Below are 19807 nucleotides of genomic sequence, written 5' to 3' on the forward strand. Positions count from 1 at the left end.
CTTAAATTGGCAATAGCATCAGCTACAAAATTTGTTTCTCTAAAAATGTGTTTAAAGGTAATAGAATTAAAAGAAGTGGCAATGGATTGGATGTCTCGTTCTATGACAGAGTTGTTAAATATAGCATTTTTTTAGCAACATTGGCATGAAATGAAGAGAAAGAAGAATTGTTATCCTAAATCAATCCGTGTGTGGGGTGTAAAATTTTGGAACAGGAAATAATGGGTTCCTAATCAGGAAATGAGTCGGAGAAGAAGCAGCCCGACTTGTTTGGGAGATACCTCAAGGTGAAATCCCCTCAAGGCATATCTAAATCAAGTGAAATCTTCTCATGGCAGGTCCAAGTGAGGTGAGATCCCCTCAAAGCGGATCTAGGTGAGGTAAAATTCGCTCAAAGGAGATCTAAGTGAGGTGAAATCCCCTCAAAAGCCGATCTAAGTGTGGTGAAATCCCCTCAAGGTGATCTAAATGAGGTGAAATCCCCTCAAAGCAGATGTAAGTGAGATGAAATCATGTTGGGCTAAATACTGTTTAGTACCCTGTGGTTTGTGCCCAAGATCAATTTAGTCCCTCGATTTTCAATTTCATCAAAAACACCTCTACATTAGTATTTCTCGTTTAATAGGTCCATTCGTCAAATTTAGCCATTAACCTGCTGACATGACATTTCCAACTCAACAAAGTAGGGCCCACATGGCAGGTAAAATTCCCTAACTAACCTTTGCTAAAAAATTCAGTTCCAGTCTGATGCCAACAATGGCAGCGGGGTTCTAGATTCCAAGATACTGCACCGAGACCATTTTTTTCGAAGCCATTGTTTGCTCTCTAACTCCGAACTTTTCCGGTTGACTTCAGCTAGCTTGGCATCAACAGTATGCAACTTTGCCTCTTAACTCCAGTGATTTGTCTTCTATCCACCCACTTCTTCAATTTCAGTTAATTATGCTACTAGAAGTGATCAAAGCTATGGGAAATGGCCAAAATAAACTAAATCACCGCCGTGCACAGTAGCCACACACGGTGGCCGAAACTGCAAAAAATCTCAATTTCTCTAAATCTCAACCAAACTGAAATTCAAGTGCAGAAGCATGTAGACCTCGACAAGTAGACCAATTTTGATATATGAGTTGAAATCGAAGGTCGCCGGAAAAGGAAGGAAACCTACCGTGAAACCCCTACACCATTTCTCCTTCGATTCTCACTCATGCTTCGTTGTTGGGACAATCTGACACCACAGGGACATCCACGACGTCAAGAGGAAGCTACGGCTACCTGTTGAAGGTCTTGAAACGGCCAGAATCTGGAAAGCTCGCAGGAAATCCATGAAGCTTCTCCCTTTCGATTCTCCTTCCTCGCTGCGCGACTTGACAAATGAAGACCACCAGGTCTGTAGCTGCCTCACCTTGTGTCTTGGTTTCAGTCGATGGTGGATTGGGCACAAACAATGGGTTTGCGGCAGATGGTGGCGACGGATCAGATCCGATGGGATCTCGACACAAGCATCGGTTGTGTGGCTGGATTTTACACCATTTTTGGTTGTTTCTGCAGTTGGATCCGCTGTTTTGATCTTGCCACAAGGCATTTGGAGAGCGGTCGTGGACGGAAATCAAAGTGCACAGTAAAGTGCGGTGAAGGGAGTTGTCCTGGGTCGAGTTTTGAGGTTGTGGCGTAATGGGCATACAATTTGGGGCTGTCATATGGGTTTGAATAGAGTCAGGGTCACTTTGGGAAATTGGCTTCCATGTGGGCCCCACTTTGCTGAGTTGGAAATGCCATGTCAGCAGGTTAACAGCTAATTTTGACTGATTGATAACGGATGAACCTATTAAACGAGAAATACTAGTGTAGGGGTGTTTTTGATGAAATTGAAAATCGAGGGATTGAATTGATGTTGGGCACAAACCACAAGATACTAAACAGTATTTAGCCCAATCATGTTTTAATCAAAAGTCTGGCCAAAAGAGAAGGCTTAAACTAATTGGAAGCTCTGAGAATTGGCTAGATCCTCTCGAGGCGAAATCCTCTTGAAATAAATCTGGTTAAAAAGGAACTGGTTAAAAATCTGCATGTTGTTTCCCTCGCCAGATTTGAAGTCTCCAATTGTGAGCAATCTCCATCTTCTCCTTCAGTTGCGAGATAAGCCTCTTGCTCTCTCATATCTCTATACGCCTTGTATTGTGCAGCTAACTTTTCACTCGCATTACATTGCTTAATCCAATGCTCGGTAGATCCACATCTATAGCATACCTCACTATGATTGCCTCTCTTTAATTGAGGTGCACTTTGTGCACGAGAACGTCCCATTGGGACGTTGGTGGCGGCTCCACCACGGTCGGCAGTGTCGGCCCTGCCTCTCCCATGTCCGCTCATCGTTCTGGTGATTTCCTTCCTTTGTAGGGCGGTTGTATGGACCCACACGTCTGGTTTGATGTCCCTTAACTTTAGAGTTCTGCTCCTTGCGCCCTCCTTTAGGTGTGCCACCATAATTCACCTCATGAACGCTCTTAGCTTCGACTGACATAGCAGTGACAAGCTGATGAAACCTCGTGATCCGTTGAGCATTGTACTCAAGCCAATATTGCTTTGAAACCAATAATGCTGAAACGAGGAAGGTTGAAAGAGTTTTCTCAATTAAATTTTGTTCTGTGAGGTTTACTCCACAGAATCCCAACATCGACTTGATTCGTAGAGCTTCTGAATTATATTCAGAAACTGTCTTGAAGTCAGCGAAGCGTAGATCATTCCACTGCATCTTCAAGTCAAGGAGGAGGATATCTTGGATATCTCCAAAGCGCTCTTCAAGCGCAATCCATAAAGCCCTAGGGTCCTTGATCGACATATACTCCCTTTGGAGTGACTCATCCATATGTCGCCTCATCAATATGAGGGCTTGGGCACTCTTAGCTGTAGTAGGCTGAAACAGCAAGTCAGCATTTGGTGCTTGAATAGTGGGCAAAATCCCATTGGCAGTGAAGTGATTTTCGACATCAGTCGCCCAACTGTGATATCTTGTGACATTTGAATCTAGTTTAGCAAAATCGAGCTTTTGCATATTTGCAATCGATATCCTGAAAAGGAAAAAGAAGAATGGATTAGTTTCGGAGTATGATACTTCCACGACAACTAGTAAAGATTTTTGAGCGCTTTTGCTTCTAAGAAATCAAATTTCAAGAAATTTGGATTAGACCGAAACAATGATGTTTGAATGGTCGTCAAATTTCGATGCTCACGAATCTCTCATTCGTAGTTTTAGTGCAAACACCCACAGTTCGTTTTTTATCAGATCTCACGTTATAAGAAAGCTAAGAGGTAGAAGAAGGGAGGTTGCAAGTCCCCGGAGAAAAGAAGAAGAATTTAAAATTCAAAAGTAGGAACTTTGATTAAAAATCTTACTTGTTTTGATGCTTCTTTGGGATTGCAAATTGCTTTCGATCCTAGAATAAGATTGCAGAGGCTGCTTCGATCCTGGTAGAGGATTGCAGGCGAACTTCAATCCTGATTGCGTGGTCGCGATGCGCTGCAGTGCAGCAGCAGAGATGAGGGCAGCAGCTCTCAAACTTGGACGCCGAAAGGAAACGAGATCGAGATTGAGAGAGAATTTAGAAAGAATTGTTATGTATTTCATTGACAATAGTATGAGCCTCTATATATATAGAAGATACAAGTATATAACAATTGAGTACAAGGAATCCTACTCTAATAAATATGAATTTAGAATAATCTTCTCCTATTACAACGATATAGAAAGTAATGGTGCCTCTCTCTTTTTCCAATTTAATTTGCCTAAACCAATCTAAATTCAAAGGAAACTGCTCCGTTATGAAGCAGTAGAAGCACTACAGACCTCAAATTTAAAACCAATAAGGAAACAGAAATTAAAACCCGAGTCTTTCTGCAGCTGAAATATTCATCGTCTTATAATCGCATCGCGGTTGGAGTAATTGAACCCTTGAACGTACAGTTGCAGAAAAACCCTGGCCGATCGGAAACTGGAATCAAGTTTTGAGCTTCAACTTTAAGCCCCGCCGTATCTTTATATTTCGCGCGATCATGCATACGTGGCAGAATACAAGCCCTCCATTTCTCTATTACGACCGATTTTTTTTTTTTTTTTGAAAAGACGACTGTATAGTAGTAACCGGTAAGACTATCTCATTGTCCTCTTTCCCTCCACAAAAACCAGAAAATATCCGAGAGCAAATGAAACCGATAAAATAGAACACCACACCAAAATGTGTTAGTAGGCAGAATTATTTGCCGACGTCCCCTGAAATCGTCGTCGTCGTCGACATGCTTCTTCTGCCTCTGCCTGGTTCCACCCGATTCCCATCCGTTCAATTATCTTCGTCTCCGATACTCATCCGCCACCACCACATCTTCCACGCGCCTCCCTCCGCCCTTTCCACTTCCGCCGAATCTCATCTCCCCCCAATTTCATCCTCACGACGTCGTTTGGATAACTACGACACCCACCAGGCCGCCGTTTCCCGCTACGACTTCGCACCCCTCCTCGCCTTCCTCTCCACCTCGTCCAGCTCCACTCATGACGACATTAACTCGGCGTCGCCGACGTCACTCGACCCGGCCGAGTTCCAGCTGGCCGAGTCGTACCGGGCCGTCCCGGCCCCTCTCTGGCACTCCCTCCTCAAATCCCTCTGCTCCTCCTCCTCCTTGAAACAGGCCTACGCGCTCGTTTCGTGGCTCCAGAAGCACAACCTCTGCTTCTCCTATGAGCTCCTCTACTCCATCCTCATCCACGCGCTCGGACGCTCCGAGAAGCTCTACGAGGCGTTCCTGCTCTCTCAGCGGCAGACGTTGACTCCGTTGACCTACAACGCTCTCATCGGCGCGTGCGCTCGCAACGGCGACCTGGAGAAGGCGCTCAATTTGATGTCCAGGATGCGCCAGGACGGTTACCGATCGGATTTCGTGAACTACAGCCTGGTAATTCAGTCGCTTAATCGCTCAAACAAGGTTGATTCTCCGATTATGTTAAAGCTTTACAGGGAGATTGAGTCTGAGAATGTTGAGATTGATGGACAGCTGCTAAATGATTTGATTGTTGGTTTCGCAAAAGCCGGCGAGCCCAGCCAGGCTATGCATTTTCTTGCCATGGTGCAGGCTAGTGGTTTGAGCCCCAAAACCGCCTCTCTGGTGGCGGTTATTTCGGCTTTGGGGAACTCCGGTAGGGTGGTTGAGGCGGAAGCTATTTTCGAGGAAATGAAAGAGGGTGGGTTGCAACCAAGGACTAGAGCTTACAATGCACTGCTTAAAGGGTATGTGAAGGCAGCTTCTTTGGAAGATGCTGAATCCATTGTGTCACAGATGGAGAGGAGTGGCATTTCACCGGATGAGCACACTTATAGCCTCCTCATTGATGCTTATGCCAATGCCGGTAGGTGGGAGAGCGCGAGAATTGTGTTGAAGGAGATGGAGGCTAGCAATGTGCAGCCTAATTCGTATGTTTTCAGTAGGATTTTAGCTAGTTATCGGGATAGAGGGGAGTGGCAGAAGTCATTTCAAGTTTTGAGGGAGATGAGGAGCAGTGGGGTAATGCCTGATAGGCATTTTTACAATGTGATGATTGATACTTTTGGAAAGTCTAATTGTCTTGATCATGCTATGGCTACCTTTGAAAGGATGCTATCGGAGGGGATTCAGCCGGATACTGTTACCTGGAATACCCTCATAGATAGTCATTGTAAGTCAGGCCACCATGTAAGGGCAGAGGAGTTGTTTGAGGAAATGCAGGAGAGTGGTTGCGCGCCTTGTGCCACCACCTTTAACATCATGATAAACTCCTTAGGGGAGCAGGAGAGATGGGATGAAGTGAAGGGCCTAATGGGGAAGATGCAGAGTCAGGGTTTACTTCCGAATATAGTTACTTATACCACATTAGTTGACATATATGGGAAGTCGGGGAGATTTAATGATGCAATAGAGTGCTTGGAGATAATGAAGTCTGCAGGCATGAAACCATCCCCGACAATGTATAATGCCTTGATTAATGCCTATGCTCAAAGGGTAAGTTGTCTTCTCTACACTTCTTGACAATTTTATTATGCAGTCGGTTCACTTGATTTTACATTATAAATGGTGACGTTTCTTAAAATGTAGATTGATTAGACAAAAATCTATTAACTTGCGTTGCATACCATCTCATCTTAGGTGATCTTACTTGCACTTTTAATTGCATAGTTCTTTGAATTGAAACCATGATATGGCCAGCTTGTTGTGCACTTTCAATTGCATAACCGTTATGTGGTTAATTTTATTATGCAATGTCATATCTACTTCTATTGACATGACAATCTGTTTTAGCTTTGGCATCGTCAATATCACCAGTGACGACGTTAAAGAATGTTTAATATACAAGTTCTTCTTCCTGAACTATTCAATTACTGATCTATTAGAATTTGTGTGCTTCTATATATTTGTATACTTTCTTTGGACTGCTGAAGCTCTATGATGAACTGCCTACCAGTTCATCTTACTTCAGACAACCAATTTATCTTTCTATTTAAATCTCTGAGAATAAATCGGATACTCTTACTGAGGATGTGATGGTTGATCATTAATATGATCGGATGGAATCCTTTACAGGGTTTGTCTGAGCAAGCACTGAATGCATTCAGGGTTATGAGATCAGACGGCTTGAAACCTAGTCTATTAGCTCTCAATTCATTAATTAATGCATTTGGCGAGGATAGGAGGGATGCTGAGGCCTTTTCCGTGTTGCAGTACATGAAGGACAATGTAAGTTATTTATGCTGCTGTTCACCGTTAAAAATACTGCATACAGTGGTACAATTGATCTTTCCATGTTACCACCTTCACTATTATTCTTATAACTGCAGGATGTAAAACCAGACGTGGTTACATATACTACACTTATGAAAGCCCTTATTCGAGTCGATAAATTTTATAAGGTATGAATCCTATTTAATGTCCTTGCTATAGATGACCTCTGCATCTTGATTGTATGCATCACAGGGCTTTGGGCTACGTAATTTCAGCATCTGCTGTTGTTTGATATTGAAATATGGTTTTGGTTTCAGGTTCCAGATGTGTATGAAGAAATGATCCACTCTAGGGTTACTCCTGATAGGAAAGCTAGGGCAATGTTACGGTCTGCCCTGAAATACATGAAACAGACACTGAATCATAGATGATATGATCGACTCCTACAGCCAAATTTACATATGTTCCACCTTTTATGTTTGATCGAGTCAGGATTATTACTATAAAGGTTAGGTCAAAACCCTAACAATGATATTGCTTTTCTTTTACATAAGCATGAATTGAAGATTTGAGAGTTGATTTTTTTTTATGAAAATAAGTTTCACAAAGTGTGTTAGCATCTCCAAAGGTTGTGATGAATCACCAGCCACCGCATTGAACATTTTTTCCTCTGGTCTAAAGATTTTGCAGGAACGATGATTGATTTACACCGGCCATCGTGCAAAGGGAATTCAAATTCAAGGGCAATCATGCTTCACAGTTTGGAAACAAAGACACTGACCAATGACAAACAAGAACAATTGAAGAAACAACCCATCCCCTCACTAATTTTTGGTTGTAAGCACCAGGGAAAATATGCTTTGTTGCTTGTATCTTGTAAAATCTTCCGATTATATTTTTATCCCAAGGTGGAATGTAATTATAACACTACATTGTATTATTTTTCTTCATTATCCTAAAGGAAGAGCATTTTTATGCCAGCAATATCTATTTCCACTTTAAATAGATGCAGATTCAGTCTACCAAATACTTGGATGCTCTGTTTGGCCACACAAATCGATGCTTTCCTTAAAGAAAGAATAATGAGTTTTACAGAGAAACCATTACACCTATAAGTTAAAACAAGATATTCCTATGGTGTGTACTTTACAAATAAAAAATTTAAGACGCATAATTTGTCAAAAATTTGGTAAACAATCCTATATCTGAATTCAGAGTGCAATAGCAGAAACAATTGGTCTAGAAAACTTGCTTTTTGAAATTCTGGAACAGAACATGAACAGTAACAGAACTGAGGATAACAAGAAGAGCCTGAAATATGTTCTTATCTCCTGCAGTCCTAGCTCAAGCACCTCCATCTTCTTTCCATATCTACTACTCCTCTCGACCAAGTACCCATCAAGATACTCATCTATGGACACCCACTTGTCTAAGGGGGGCTTTGAATAATTTTCACCGAGCAGGTTTGGCCCCAATTTAAAAATTGTGAAAAATGCAGCTGACCATTCATTGAGAACCCTCTGAAAGTGAAAAAAAAAATTGCACTGTTAAACAACAGCTCTCCCTTTTCTCTTTATAGAAGATGAACCATAAAGTTACATACATTGAAGGTACCGAAGTCAGTGGGATTGAACATTTTAAAGCAATCTTTTGATGAGGCTGCTCCATCTCCATATATCTAATCACAATGAAAAAGGATACTTCTTTCTATGAGTCAAAGTGCTGTGAAATTAAACTTTTAAGGAAAAAGAGGCATGCTGTGACAAACCTCAAAGGTGAAAGCCATTGGCACCTTTACAATGTCAAACATAAAATCAGTTGCTGTCCCATGTGCCAGATATCTGCAATTAAACAATATTAAGTATTTGAAAACTCTTACTGCAAGAATTTTGAAGTAGTAAAAATTGAATCCTTTGAACTTTGGCTCTGACAATGGCTATTTATCATCACATTAATAACATAAAGATTGCTTGACAAAATAACATTATTAGAGAACAGAACATGGCTACAAGTAAGGCCAGCAGGCCAAACCTAACCACCAAATTTATGAAATGTGCCCCAAGCCACAAGGCTGAAGGCGTTCTGGGCATCACACATCATTGCACCTCCACCCAAGCCCCCATTGGCCATTGTAGTGAGAATGAGATTGAATAAAAGAGTAGCATGCTAACGGTAATAATGACAACAATAAGAACAATGAATAAGTGAACTACTAACCCAACAGAACCTCCACCAGACCCAATCATGCAACGTTTTTGGCAATGCAGACGGTTCAGTTCTTCAAGCAATGACTTCATCTTTTGTGAGGGAACTCCATCAGGGGTTGTGTTCTTATGGTCGTACGGCATAAATAGAGCCTGGAAAAAGAAAAAAACTTTGTTAAGAGTGTGTCAGACAGACTATGCAGCCAAAATCCTAAGTTACCCTAAGAAGTGCTTTAATCTGAACAGATTCTCTAAGTAATGCAGATCATATTTCAGTAAAAAAAGAAGTGCTTTATTCTGAAACTTGAAAAAGGTGGATATGATTTTGGAGACAACATGAGGGAATATAAGGAAGTCTGTTTGAACCACCTCCATCCCAGAGTGTATATTAACCCATATGTGTGGATCAAATGACACTGCAATTTTCCGCATTATTTGAGCTTCAGGCTCACTGAAAGGAGCAGTCCCAGGATTTTCCTCATACGGATCATAGTCCTGTTATTAAACAAAAACATAAAAGAGAAAGAAGAGTGTCAAGCACAGAACCGCCCAAGAAATGAACTGACAATTGAATATATAAGTTAAAGTGTGAAGCAACATGACAACTGGATAAGACTCCAGACTCATCTAATGGTGTGTTGCATATGAAATTCAATAGAAATGAATTTCTATATGCACTGGCTAAAAAACCTTCCACCTCAACAAGAGATCAATACACCTTAAAGATGAAATAAACAAGCAACATGATGAAATGACATAGCATAGAAAAGAAGAAAATGGGACTTAAACAAATGAGCAGCATTGATTAACCTTCTCTTTTTTGCCCCAATCTACGCTCCAATTACGGTTAAGATCAACTCCTCTCCCTGTCACATAGTACAAACTTAAACATTTAAATAAGTTTATCACACAAGCGTTAGTGTAGGAAGACGAGTAAAAGTAAGTAATAATGGAAAGTGAAATAATTTCCAATTGCCATATTGTCGTTTCTTATATATGTTGACTGACAAATAGAATTTTATTTATAGTAGTGTATGTGTATCTTTTGAAGTCAGTAGAATCAGTGGCATTACCATTTCTCCTCTCGCAGAGGTCTCCTGCCTCAACAAGTCTGCGGCCATTTAGGTTTTCCATGGGCACCACCTGACATAAATTAGAATCAGAACTCAAAAACTACCAAGGTTCCTGAAGCATATCCAGAGAAACCAGCTAAAATTCAAGAGGAATATATTCTGATCCCTAGGATTTTGGGTTCTAGTGATGATTAATAAAGCCAGGAACAGCTTTCCATCTAATAGGAAAATTAAAAATGGGAAACCTTATAAAAGGTAATCAAACTAAAAAAATTTCAAGTGTAATATATGAAATAGATCCATGAACAACATGGAAGCAAAATCATCGCAATGTAAGAGTTGTCTATAAGTTAGAGCTAATGTATACACCAATATTGCCTTTTAACTTCAGGAGAAATGCAAGGTAAGTTTTAGTGAAAGCCACATACTTGAAGAGGGAGAGGATTAGGATAAGAAGAGGCGACTATCTATTGCTTGTTTGCAGTTCTACTGTACCCCTCTTATTGTAGCTCCCATCCTATGGTAATATGCTGCTTAAATGTTTACATCACTTGGTAAAAGCTAATTGCAGCTACATCAATAACTATTGAAAAAAATTTAGTAAAGTTGTTACCTTTATCACAAGATTGTCAAGGGTCTGGTCTAAGGAAGCTTGGTCTAGGTTGGGCAGAAACTTTTCTATACACAAGATTGAAAGGATTCGCAAAGCGACTTCGGATGTAATGAGCTCCCTTCCATGCTGCCCGAAACTCTGGAAGACAAGGAATCATCTGTCAAAAACAGCAGCCATTACCAATCAAAATCTAATTAAAACGAATCATGTCATCCAACACATAGAATTGTATAGAAAGCTTACAAGAAGGATCCGAAACCTTGGCTTGTCATCGGCCTCCTGCCTTCTCCGACTATAAGTAACTACAGCAATCTCAGCAGAGTAACCCTTGTTTTGAGCCTTAATTGTATCCAACTATCATCGAATCGAAACGAAAAGTTTAGGACCTTAGGACATGAAATGAAATTCTGAAAAACGATTGACCGGCAAGAGCAACCTACAGTGAGTTTATCTTTGTGTCGAAGGACCAAAGCCTTAATTTCTTCCATCAAATCCCCACTGTAAACCAATAGAAAGCAATACTTTGATTATGTTCAAGGCAAATTCACCTAACAAATTCAAAACTTGACATCAAGTAAGCCAAATGATGACTTAGTGAATGGCCAAGATTCGAGCTTCAGTCACTGCAAGACCTAATTTCCTTAACCAATATTGAAATCAAAATCAATGAATCTGATATCTCCAATTCAGCACAGAATTCACACGAGGCAGATTGAAATGGTTAAGAAATGAGAAAAGCTGACCTAGAATGGTAGAGATCGCGGTCAATGGGGGTGAGAGAGGGGTAAGAGAGATTAGTATCGCCATGGACGACGGAGAAGAAACCTTGCAACCAAGCAAAGAAGCACAAACTGATGCACAAGGGAGACCATAGAGGAAGCTGATGAGCCATAACAGGACCCGGTCCAAGAGCCCAGACGAAGAAGAAGAAGATTATATAAAGCTTTTCTATTTATTCGCTAATTTATTTTCTTCATTTCTTTCTTCTTAGTTTTCCATTCGAAGCAGTGTGAATGTATGGAAAAAGAAGCGGGGGTTGTCTCTGTCAGTTTGTCATGATCGTCCGACTTCCCACGTTCAACGGTCTTGATTTTGTTTCTCCTTTACCTATTTAAAATTTGTATTTACAATTAAATTTCATTATTTACATTTCCATGGCATCTCCTGCTCCTCCGGCCAGTCGGAAACGAAATGGCATCATCGCATCTTATAACTTCTTATTTGTCCATGTCCACACCTACCTGTATCACAATGATAGCAACCCAATAGGATGCAAGAGTAAATAAATTTAGTTGCGTAACTATAGAGCATATAAAGTCATCAAAAAATTATAGAGCATAGACAGTAGGATAGTCATATACTCATACGCACCAAACACAATTTATTAAGGGTCTTTCTAGATGTATTCATCAAAGTTTTAAGTGTGTACCCAGCTAATTATTTATATCCAATAATATTTAATTAAATTCAGCTAAATTTTCTAAAATACCCTCATCTTGTACCCAACAACATCTTCTTCCCTTTCTTTTCTCGTCGCTTAGAAACCCAGAGATGTTCTGATAAGAACGTGTACCTGGAGCAATTCTACGGTGCTTATTGCTTATGTTTCAAATATACTTAAGTTTTTGGCTTAACTGATTTTCAATTAAAGTAGAATAATTTTTTTCAAGAGTTAAGAAAGGTGGAATTGATACCCAAAATCAAGATTCAAGAATATTAGATTGCAGTAGTACATAGAAGAAGAAACTAAGAGTACTTCATCCCCAGACAAAACAACCTCGAACTTGATGTTGTGCTAATAAAACTCCAACTCTGAATTCCCACTACAAAAAATCCCTGCAAAAATCAAACCTCACCGCACCCTATTACCAAACCCCCATTTCCAGTTCGACACATCAAAACTTTAATCCCACCAATGGACAACAATGCCAACAACTACAACTACAACAACTGCAACACCATCACTGCCCATTACCACCCATCAAGTCCAGTCTGCCACCTACCCTTCCAACCAGGCCCCGCCGCCTCCTTCGCCGTCCTCCGTCGTGGCACCGCCGTTCCATTACCTCCCCCAGGCCCAACAGCACCTCCTCCAGACGACTTGACTCTGTGCTAAGGATAAAGATATTGGAAAGATTTTTTTGTGTGTCAGTGTTTAGCGATGGGGGCATAATAGGAAACTAGTCAAATTTGTTTTATATATTTTTAATTTAAATAGGTTGCTGGGTGTACATAGATTTTTGCTGGGTACATTTAGAAGCACCCTTTATTAATTTAGAAATCTGAAATATCTAAAAGTACAAAAGCACCGTTTATTGAAATTGGAGGGTCGGACGGCTGGACTGACGGAATATCGAACAACTAAAATAGTTCGACGACCTAACCCAATATATAAAAATCGAAACTATTTTTTGTTAGTAAAGTTCTTTTTTCTCACACTCTTAGTAACGTAAACTCATACTAACATAGCATGTTCAATCACTGTCTAAGAATTGTTCAGACTAGGATTCAGCTAGCTAGGGTTTTCAAATTGAAATTTGGGTTATATAATTGACATTATCTCTACTATAATTATATGGTTGACCCTACTCTAGCTAATGATCACAACTAAACTACGTACACATTAGCAAGATAACACATTATATTCAGCTAAAGTTGCAAGTAGTACTTCATCATATATCAAACTAATATATACCTTGTAAGATGGAGTATTAATTGGTGTTCATATATATGGTTGTGGTGTATTCATTGATGCTCATTCGAATCGATTACTATGTGACTAAAAGGTTTGCTTACCACACTTGGATTAAACATTGATGACTACATTAAAAATATTTAAATACACTCTTCTAACCTCAACCCTGGATATCAGATTCAAGGGTGGGTGATCACAAATTCCTTAATCGATCACCAGATAACTGAGTGAAGCGAATGGAAGCTTTGTGACGGTAGTTAACCTTACACCATATACAATTATACATAAGAGTTAATTTAAGATCAAAGGACTAGGATCCACTGAAACCAATTTCTGAAGGTTGGAGTTGCCTTCCAGTAGAGCCATCTGATGCTGATCCAAGGTGACCCATGCTTCGATTCCGTCACCGGACTTTGTGTCCACCAAAATGATCAGATTCATGAAATGAGGAGCACTACTGGAACCAATGCTGCTCACCCATGCAGGCTTCCCCCACCCAAAATCAGCAGCTTCGTACCACCCAAACTTGCACCAACTGCTAAACCCATAATAATCTAAATCCAACCCATCACTGTTCATGATTCCCTCCAGAGAATCAATCAATAGAGACTTCCCTTGCTTCCCTCGGATTTCTTTGGCAAAATCAGCATCAATCTTCGACAATGCATTACTCAACTCACTCACCAAGCCTGGCAAGACCAAGTTCTGCTGCTGCTCCTCCTCCTCATCATCACCATCATCATCGACATCTCCGATATATGATCGTGCGGCTGCCATCCAAAGGAGGTTTCCGGTGGAGTGCTCAAGATCAGAATCGGAATCGGAATCATCCATTGCAGTCCGTAGTTTTGAGCGGAGGTTCACAATATGTGTCAGCAGTGAAGGCCTTTGGACACCATGTTTCTCTTTAGAGACAGCCATGCAGCACTGCCACAAGAAAGCCGTAACCACCTCAACGCGCGTGGGTGGTTTCTTTCGAGCCATTCGAGTGTTGAGCTTGAGGGTGGCTATAGCCGAGGCATCAAACACAAATCTTTTTGTGACACTAGACTCCTTGCCTTTTATGAACAAGGAGCCCCACATGTGAAGAGAGGAATCTCTAAGCCACAGATCGCCATTTGTGGGGAACAAAGAAGCCGCAGCAAATAAGTTGGGGGATATACGCGGTGCTGCTGCTTTCTCCGATGATCCTGATACTAGTCGACGACCAATAGCAGTCCATGACTTGAGGAAAGTGCACAAGGCAGCACCATCAAGGAGCTTGTGTGAGATGCATAGGCCAATGGCAATGCCACCGCACTTGAACACATTTGCTTGGATGTTTGTAATAAAATTGCTACTACTCGTATGAGTAATATTTCCAGGGAGGAATTGGTTCAGCAACGAATCAAAAAGTTCAGGACGGCTGAGAAACTCGTGAAGGGAAAAGGACTTAACTCTGGCTTCGATGAAGGCAGCTCCTTCATCGTTGCACTGAACAGATAGCTCATCATCTTTGAGCTTCCCGGCAAGGGGGTAGAACTCAGTCAAGGCCTCGGATAAAGATGCCTTCAGCACATCTAGTCTTTTGGTGGTGGTAATGGTAGTAATGGGATAATAAAAGAGAATAATGGGAGCATAGGGAGCTGGTATGAGCTGATCAAGAAGGGAAAGCTTGAAGGTTCTGAGGTGAGAGGGTGTTGGGAAAGATGGTTTAATCTTCTCTTCAGAAAAAACTTCTACCTGCAATACCTTCATTTTCGTTTCTGTTGGATTGGCAAGCTTAAGAAGAACGTTTATTCCAGGGGATTTATAGTAATTGTTACGACTAACTAGCTACGTACAGAAATCAATATAATATTAAGCTAGATAGATAAAGATTATTCTTCTTGATTATCTCACTTAATTAACAATTAAATTAAGTGGATTAATTGGTGAATCATAGGAATCTTTCTACATGAGGTGCTGCTCCAGCTTTGATTGTCTTATCCGTAGGCTAAAACATGCAATAACGTACGTACACATAGTAGCTAGAATAATTATGATATATTATTAGCTAGGCTAATCTGACAAGAATTAAGCATCGATTTCAACGGGGATAGGTTTCTAGATATAAGCTCATGTTGATCGATCCAATACATAAATCATTATCGGAGACCTCGTCGCCTGTTTTGAGTGCTTTCCTGCGTAGGTAATGACGTTGTTGGTGTTGTATGGATTAGAAATAGGATCAATGATATCATATCGCAGCTGCCGCCTGGGTTTGTCCCCAGCAATTTGTTCAGTTGTTATCGAGTCGATCGCATTAGCAACGTTGTGTTACAAATGGCCAAGAATAGCCTAACAAAACGTAGACCCCCTTTCTGAATGTGATGTAACTTGTTTTTACATATTGAGGGCATGGTGTTTCTTGCATTCACAAAACTTGGAAGTAACGAAAAGTAATACTTCCGTAGATGTTATGGTGGAATTCAATCTTAGTTTAAATGCGATGATACTTAAAATATTTTGAGATATGATTTACTAATCTCAATACTAAAATATTTTATAAAATTGACTTAAACAAGTTCTTAACGTTTTTTTTTTTTTAGAATGGATAACGATTTTATTCAACAACAAAAGAATTACAGAATCCGGAAATGACCGGTGGTGGACAAGAAATCTCCACTCTCCTCCCTACTAACCAAAACAGTTACGGGTTCGTCATCTAAAATGACATCCATGAGCCAAGAGGGCCCAACCCCTAACCAAACATGTCGCCCATTATCACGAGCTACAAAACCTGCGACTTCATGTGCCACCCTGTTAGCACTCCTTGGGACATAATGTATATCTTGGACACCAACAGAACCCAGCAAGAATCTGATCCTGTCAACTAACACACCTTCCTCAGCAAGACATTCATCATTCCCATTTACTAAAAGCACCGCCTCCATACAGTCCGTCTCGACGACTATCCGCCTCCACCCTTGTTCAATACACCACTCCAGACCCCTTAAGATAGCAAGTAATTCAGGCGCACAGGGCTTAAGTCGACTTGCAATTTTTTCTCCCACCAATTTTTTCTTAACGTTTAATCTAATAGGGGTAAAGTAATTTTCACTGACACATTGTGATAGAGGTTTCAAATTCGACTTCCTCTTTCCTATTATTTAGAAGAAAATTGTTAGGGGAATTCAAAAAAGTAAATTTTTTATTTTTTTATGAGAAAGTAATCTTTTCTTCAGAAAGTGATTAACAACTTTTGAGTTTTATTATTTCATGGTGAAACGCAAAAAAAAAAAAACATGATAAAGTATAGTATGGGTGGCCGAAGCTCAACTCAAATGTTAATCTTAGCCCAATAACAGTAATGATAAGACAGACAATATCCAAGCCCAATATCTTTTTGCTTGGTCAAATCAAAGCCCAATTTCCTTTAATTCCACATAAACGTTTTAGCTGACAGATCCTCAGATATTAATACGGTTACCATATAGTCGTAACCCCCTCAAATAGCATACCTCTTCTATTAGGAAAGCCACTTAATGAATTGACCGGAAACTAATCCAAGTTTCAAATCTGGGACCAATACGACCGTTGGAGACAGCCCCCCTTTCCCTCAATAAAAGCCAAAGCGACACAGTTACCCCAATACAAAGATACGCTCCATCCTAATATTAAATTACAATCTCTCTGAAATCTGAACCCAACAATGTCAAGGATGAAACTGGACCGCAAGCCTCCGCTGGCCAAGTCCCCGATCCGGGTCCGACCGCCCAGTCGGGTCCTCCGATCAGGCCCAACCTCTCTGCAAACCCCACCAGGTTTAGGTGCGTTGTTCTATTGCCAACCCAGATCAAAATTCACTCGTTGTTTTTCGCTGCAGCAATCTTTACTGATACTTTTGTTATTTGATTGATTCAGGGTCCCAGAAACCGAGCCGGATGTGGGACATGGAGGAACCGGATCTCCGGCCAGAGTACCGCTCCATTTCCTGCGAATTGAGGGCTCTGGCTAAGATGGTCGGCAAGGAATTCGGGGATGAAGATTGCGAAAAGGCCGGTGGGGTCCGTAAATCAGTGAGTGCTAATTCAAGCCCTTTGTTTGAGAGGGGGAGATTCTATGAGGAATACTCTGCTAGAAGAAATGAGAGGCTGAGGAAGAAGTATGGCGGAACAGGAACAGGGGAGGAGTTTAAGTCTGCGTTTAAGCAGAAGCTGGGGGTTGCGGTGGAGTCTGCGAAGCGAGGCAGTGGGACTAGGAAGCTGGAAAGCATGAGGAAATCAGTGTCTGCGGCCTACTCGGTGGAGAGGACAAGCCAGACGCCGAGGTATATGCTGAGGAGTATGAGCAAGGAGAATAAGAAGCCTCCTCTGGCTCAGCCTCCTGCTCTGTATTCTGCTCAGAAATCGGTGATAGGAACAGCATCTCGAAGAGTTGGGTATTAGGAATTTGAGTAATGGTGTTTATGTTTTGGGTAATATGGCTTGCCTTTGATTCTTTGTTTCTGAAACTCTGTGATTTGGAGTTGGGGATGAACTTGTGGGGTTATATTGGCTTGCCTCTGTTTTCTTTGTTTATGGAACTCAGTGTTGTTCATTCAGATGTTATTGTCTGAATTAACATGTTAGCAGTTCTAGATATTGTTATTGTTGAAAAGATTCGAAATTTGTCTTGCAATTATACATGTTTTTCAGTTTGTCTTGTGATATTGAACCAAGTTAGGTGTCGTTGAAATGCATTATTATTTGCTAATAAAGCAGAGAATCGAGTCACAGGGATGAATGGGATTATAGAGGGAAATTAACAATCTCATTGAGAATCAGCAATAAAAATTTAACAAAAACTCATTATCAAAAGATGAACATTAGAACTAAAACCACTAGAATCAACGTTAATGAAAAATACAATAAAACGAAGGACCTATAAAAAGCCAAACAAATCCCAACTAAAAGAGGCAAACAAATCCCTACTGAAAAAGGCAATGAAACCTGCTTATCGTATTAGCTCATCGATTCACTTCGGAGGAGGGAAGAAGATTGCATCAGAAGTTCTCTTTGATCGGAAGAGTTTCTCAGTATCTGAATCCACGTTGAAAGAAGCCTCAAGCACCTGAGGAGACAGTGCTTTCCAAGCACCAATACTTCCAGCCAGATGAGTGAATATTGGATTGGGTGTGGTGATGATGGAGAACCATTCCAAGCCTTCCGGATCAGCAATCTTTGAAACGACAAAGAATCGAGGAACGATGAACAAGTTGCCAGCTGTAACGGTTGTTTCCAAGACCCTCTTTCCATCGACACCAACAACTTGGACACGGCCACTTCCCCTAACAATGTAAGTCACCTGCAATGCAGAGTCGCACGAAAACCCAGGGGAGCACATAGCACTTCCATCCAACCTAACAAGATCAGCACCAAGCCCAACCTCACCGACCAAAGGAAGGTTCTTAGTATTCAAAACAACAACTCTTCCACCGCCCTCAATATCAACATCAAGAGGAGCCTCTTCACAGTTCAATGTCATCCCATCTCTATGTTCCTTGTTTGGCTCAGGCAAATTAGCTCCCCCCAACTTAACAATGCCCTTGCCGGTTTGCTTGCCAACAAGAGTCTTCACAACACTCTCCTCCAAATCCCATGCTCGGCCGACAAACTCAGTTGAGAAGCCAGTGAAAATGCCATTAGAGCCATTGAGATAGAAGTCAGTGAACTCACCCCTTTTGTGAGCTGTTTTGGTATCACCCAAGAAAAGAACCACAAACTCAGTGTCCTCCTTGTTGTACCACCAAGTGATAACTCCAAAAGGGAGGGCAATGGCATCACCTTTCTTCACTGGAAGAACCTTTTCTTCCTTCTCCGGCAGAACAATCCCGACTACTCCATTACCTTGAAGGACATAAGCAACTCTGGCAGAGTCAGAATAATTGGGGAGAGCAAAGCCGTCCTTCTCCAGAGAGAGCTTGGCAGCTCCGATGTCACCTTCACGGAGCATGGGAAGCTCTGACGGCGACCAGGCAGAGTAGGAACCACCATCTCCTCCATAAACCTTCTTAGCCAACCTTGGTGTAAGATCAATCTCCATCTTCTCTCTTAACCAGAAAGCAGAAAAACCTAAAACGAGAGCAAAGTGACGATAGTACTAAATATCAAGAACAATGTCTGTGACCGATGATAAGTGCAGATGTTTGAGGGTGTATATATAAGTACGACTATAGGATCATGTCATCTTCTACAAGGAGAAAGATTCAGTATTTGATTACAATTGGGATTAATCTGGATTATCCAGGAGTATGTCTCTTCTACAAGGAGAAAGGATTCAGTATTTGATTACACTTGGGATTAATCTGGATTATCCAAATCCGGGTTGAATTTAGCATAAGATATTAAGATGTAATAATTGGGATCATTTGATTACATAGGCATTATCCTGAATCAACTGGGAAAGAAACCCTGAGGAAATAACTTTACTAGCTTAGTTGGTGTTGTTTGATCAATTCATTCCCATCGCATACGTTTAA

The 19807-nt window shown here is 41.0% G+C and overlaps 5 protein-coding genes across 7 annotated transcripts; 2 read left to right on the top strand and 3 right to left on the bottom strand.

Moving 5' to 3' along the window:
* Positions 1–4113: 4113 nt before the first annotated feature.
* Positions 4114–7725, top strand: LOC133735285 (pentatricopeptide repeat-containing protein At5g42310, chloroplastic). The gene is made up of 5 exons (XM_062162697.1): positions 4114–6024; positions 6604–6756; positions 6858–6929; positions 7059–7249; positions 7423–7725. The coding sequence occupies exons 1-4, from the start codon at positions 4291–4293 to the stop codon at positions 7170–7172; spliced, it is 2073 nt and encodes a 690-aa protein (XP_062018681.1). The 5' UTR covers positions 4114–4290; the 3' UTR covers positions 7173–7249; positions 7423–7725.
* A 58-nt stretch (positions 7726–7783) lies between these two features.
* Positions 7784–11631, bottom strand: LOC133735286 (uncharacterized). Of its 2 annotated transcripts, none has more exons than XM_062162698.1 (11): positions 11375–11631; positions 11072–11129; positions 10875–10985; positions 10632–10769; positions 10019–10088; positions 9756–9811; positions 9312–9440; positions 8959–9098; positions 8510–8582; positions 8345–8419; positions 7784–8261 (listed from the first exon to the last, which is right to left on the bottom strand). In XM_062162698.1, exons 1-11 carry the CDS (start codon positions 11521–11523, stop codon positions 7953–7955), a joined length of 1308 nt encoding a protein of 435 aa, XP_062018682.1. In that variant the 5' UTR covers positions 11524–11631; the 3' UTR covers positions 7784–7952. The 2 variants fall into 2 exon arrangements, with proteins under 2 accessions (XP_062018682.1, XP_062018683.1); XM_062162699.1 differs by having other exon boundaries at positions 9315–9440; positions 11375–11627.
* A 1787-nt stretch (positions 11632–13418) lies between these two features.
* LOC133740170 (stemmadenine O-acetyltransferase-like) lies at positions 13419–15091 on the bottom strand. Its single transcript, XM_062168086.1, has one exon. The coding sequence runs from the start codon at positions 15061–15063 to the stop codon at positions 13618–13620; it is 1446 nt and encodes a 481-aa protein (XP_062024070.1). The 5' UTR covers positions 15064–15091; the 3' UTR covers positions 13419–13617.
* A 1788-nt stretch (positions 15092–16879) lies between these two features.
* Positions 16880–18005, top strand: LOC133739762 (uncharacterized). Of its 2 annotated transcripts, none has more exons than XM_062167561.1 (2): positions 16880–17111; positions 17212–18005. In XM_062167561.1, exons 1-2 carry the CDS (start codon positions 17000–17002, stop codon positions 17733–17735), a joined length of 636 nt encoding a protein of 211 aa, XP_062023545.1. In that variant the 5' UTR covers positions 16880–16999; the 3' UTR covers positions 17736–18005. The 2 variants fall into 2 exon arrangements, with proteins under 2 accessions (XP_062023545.1, XP_062023544.1); XM_062167560.1 differs by having other exon boundaries at positions 16892–17117; positions 17212–18000.
* Positions 18006–18180: 175 nt separating this feature from the next.
* Positions 18181–19685, bottom strand: LOC133736249 (glutelin type-D 1-like). Its single transcript, XM_062163687.1, has one exon. It carries the CDS (start codon positions 19369–19371, stop codon positions 18304–18306), a length of 1068 nt encoding a protein of 355 aa, XP_062019671.1. The 5' UTR covers positions 19372–19685; the 3' UTR covers positions 18181–18303.
* Between the last annotated feature and the right edge of the window lie 122 nt (positions 19686–19807).

Source organism: Rosa rugosa, chromosome 3 (assembly GCF_958449725.1).
Source record: "Rosa rugosa chromosome 3, drRosRugo1.1, whole genome shotgun sequence".
Lineage (NCBI taxonomy): Eukaryota > Viridiplantae > Streptophyta > Magnoliopsida > Rosales > Rosaceae > Rosa > Rosa rugosa.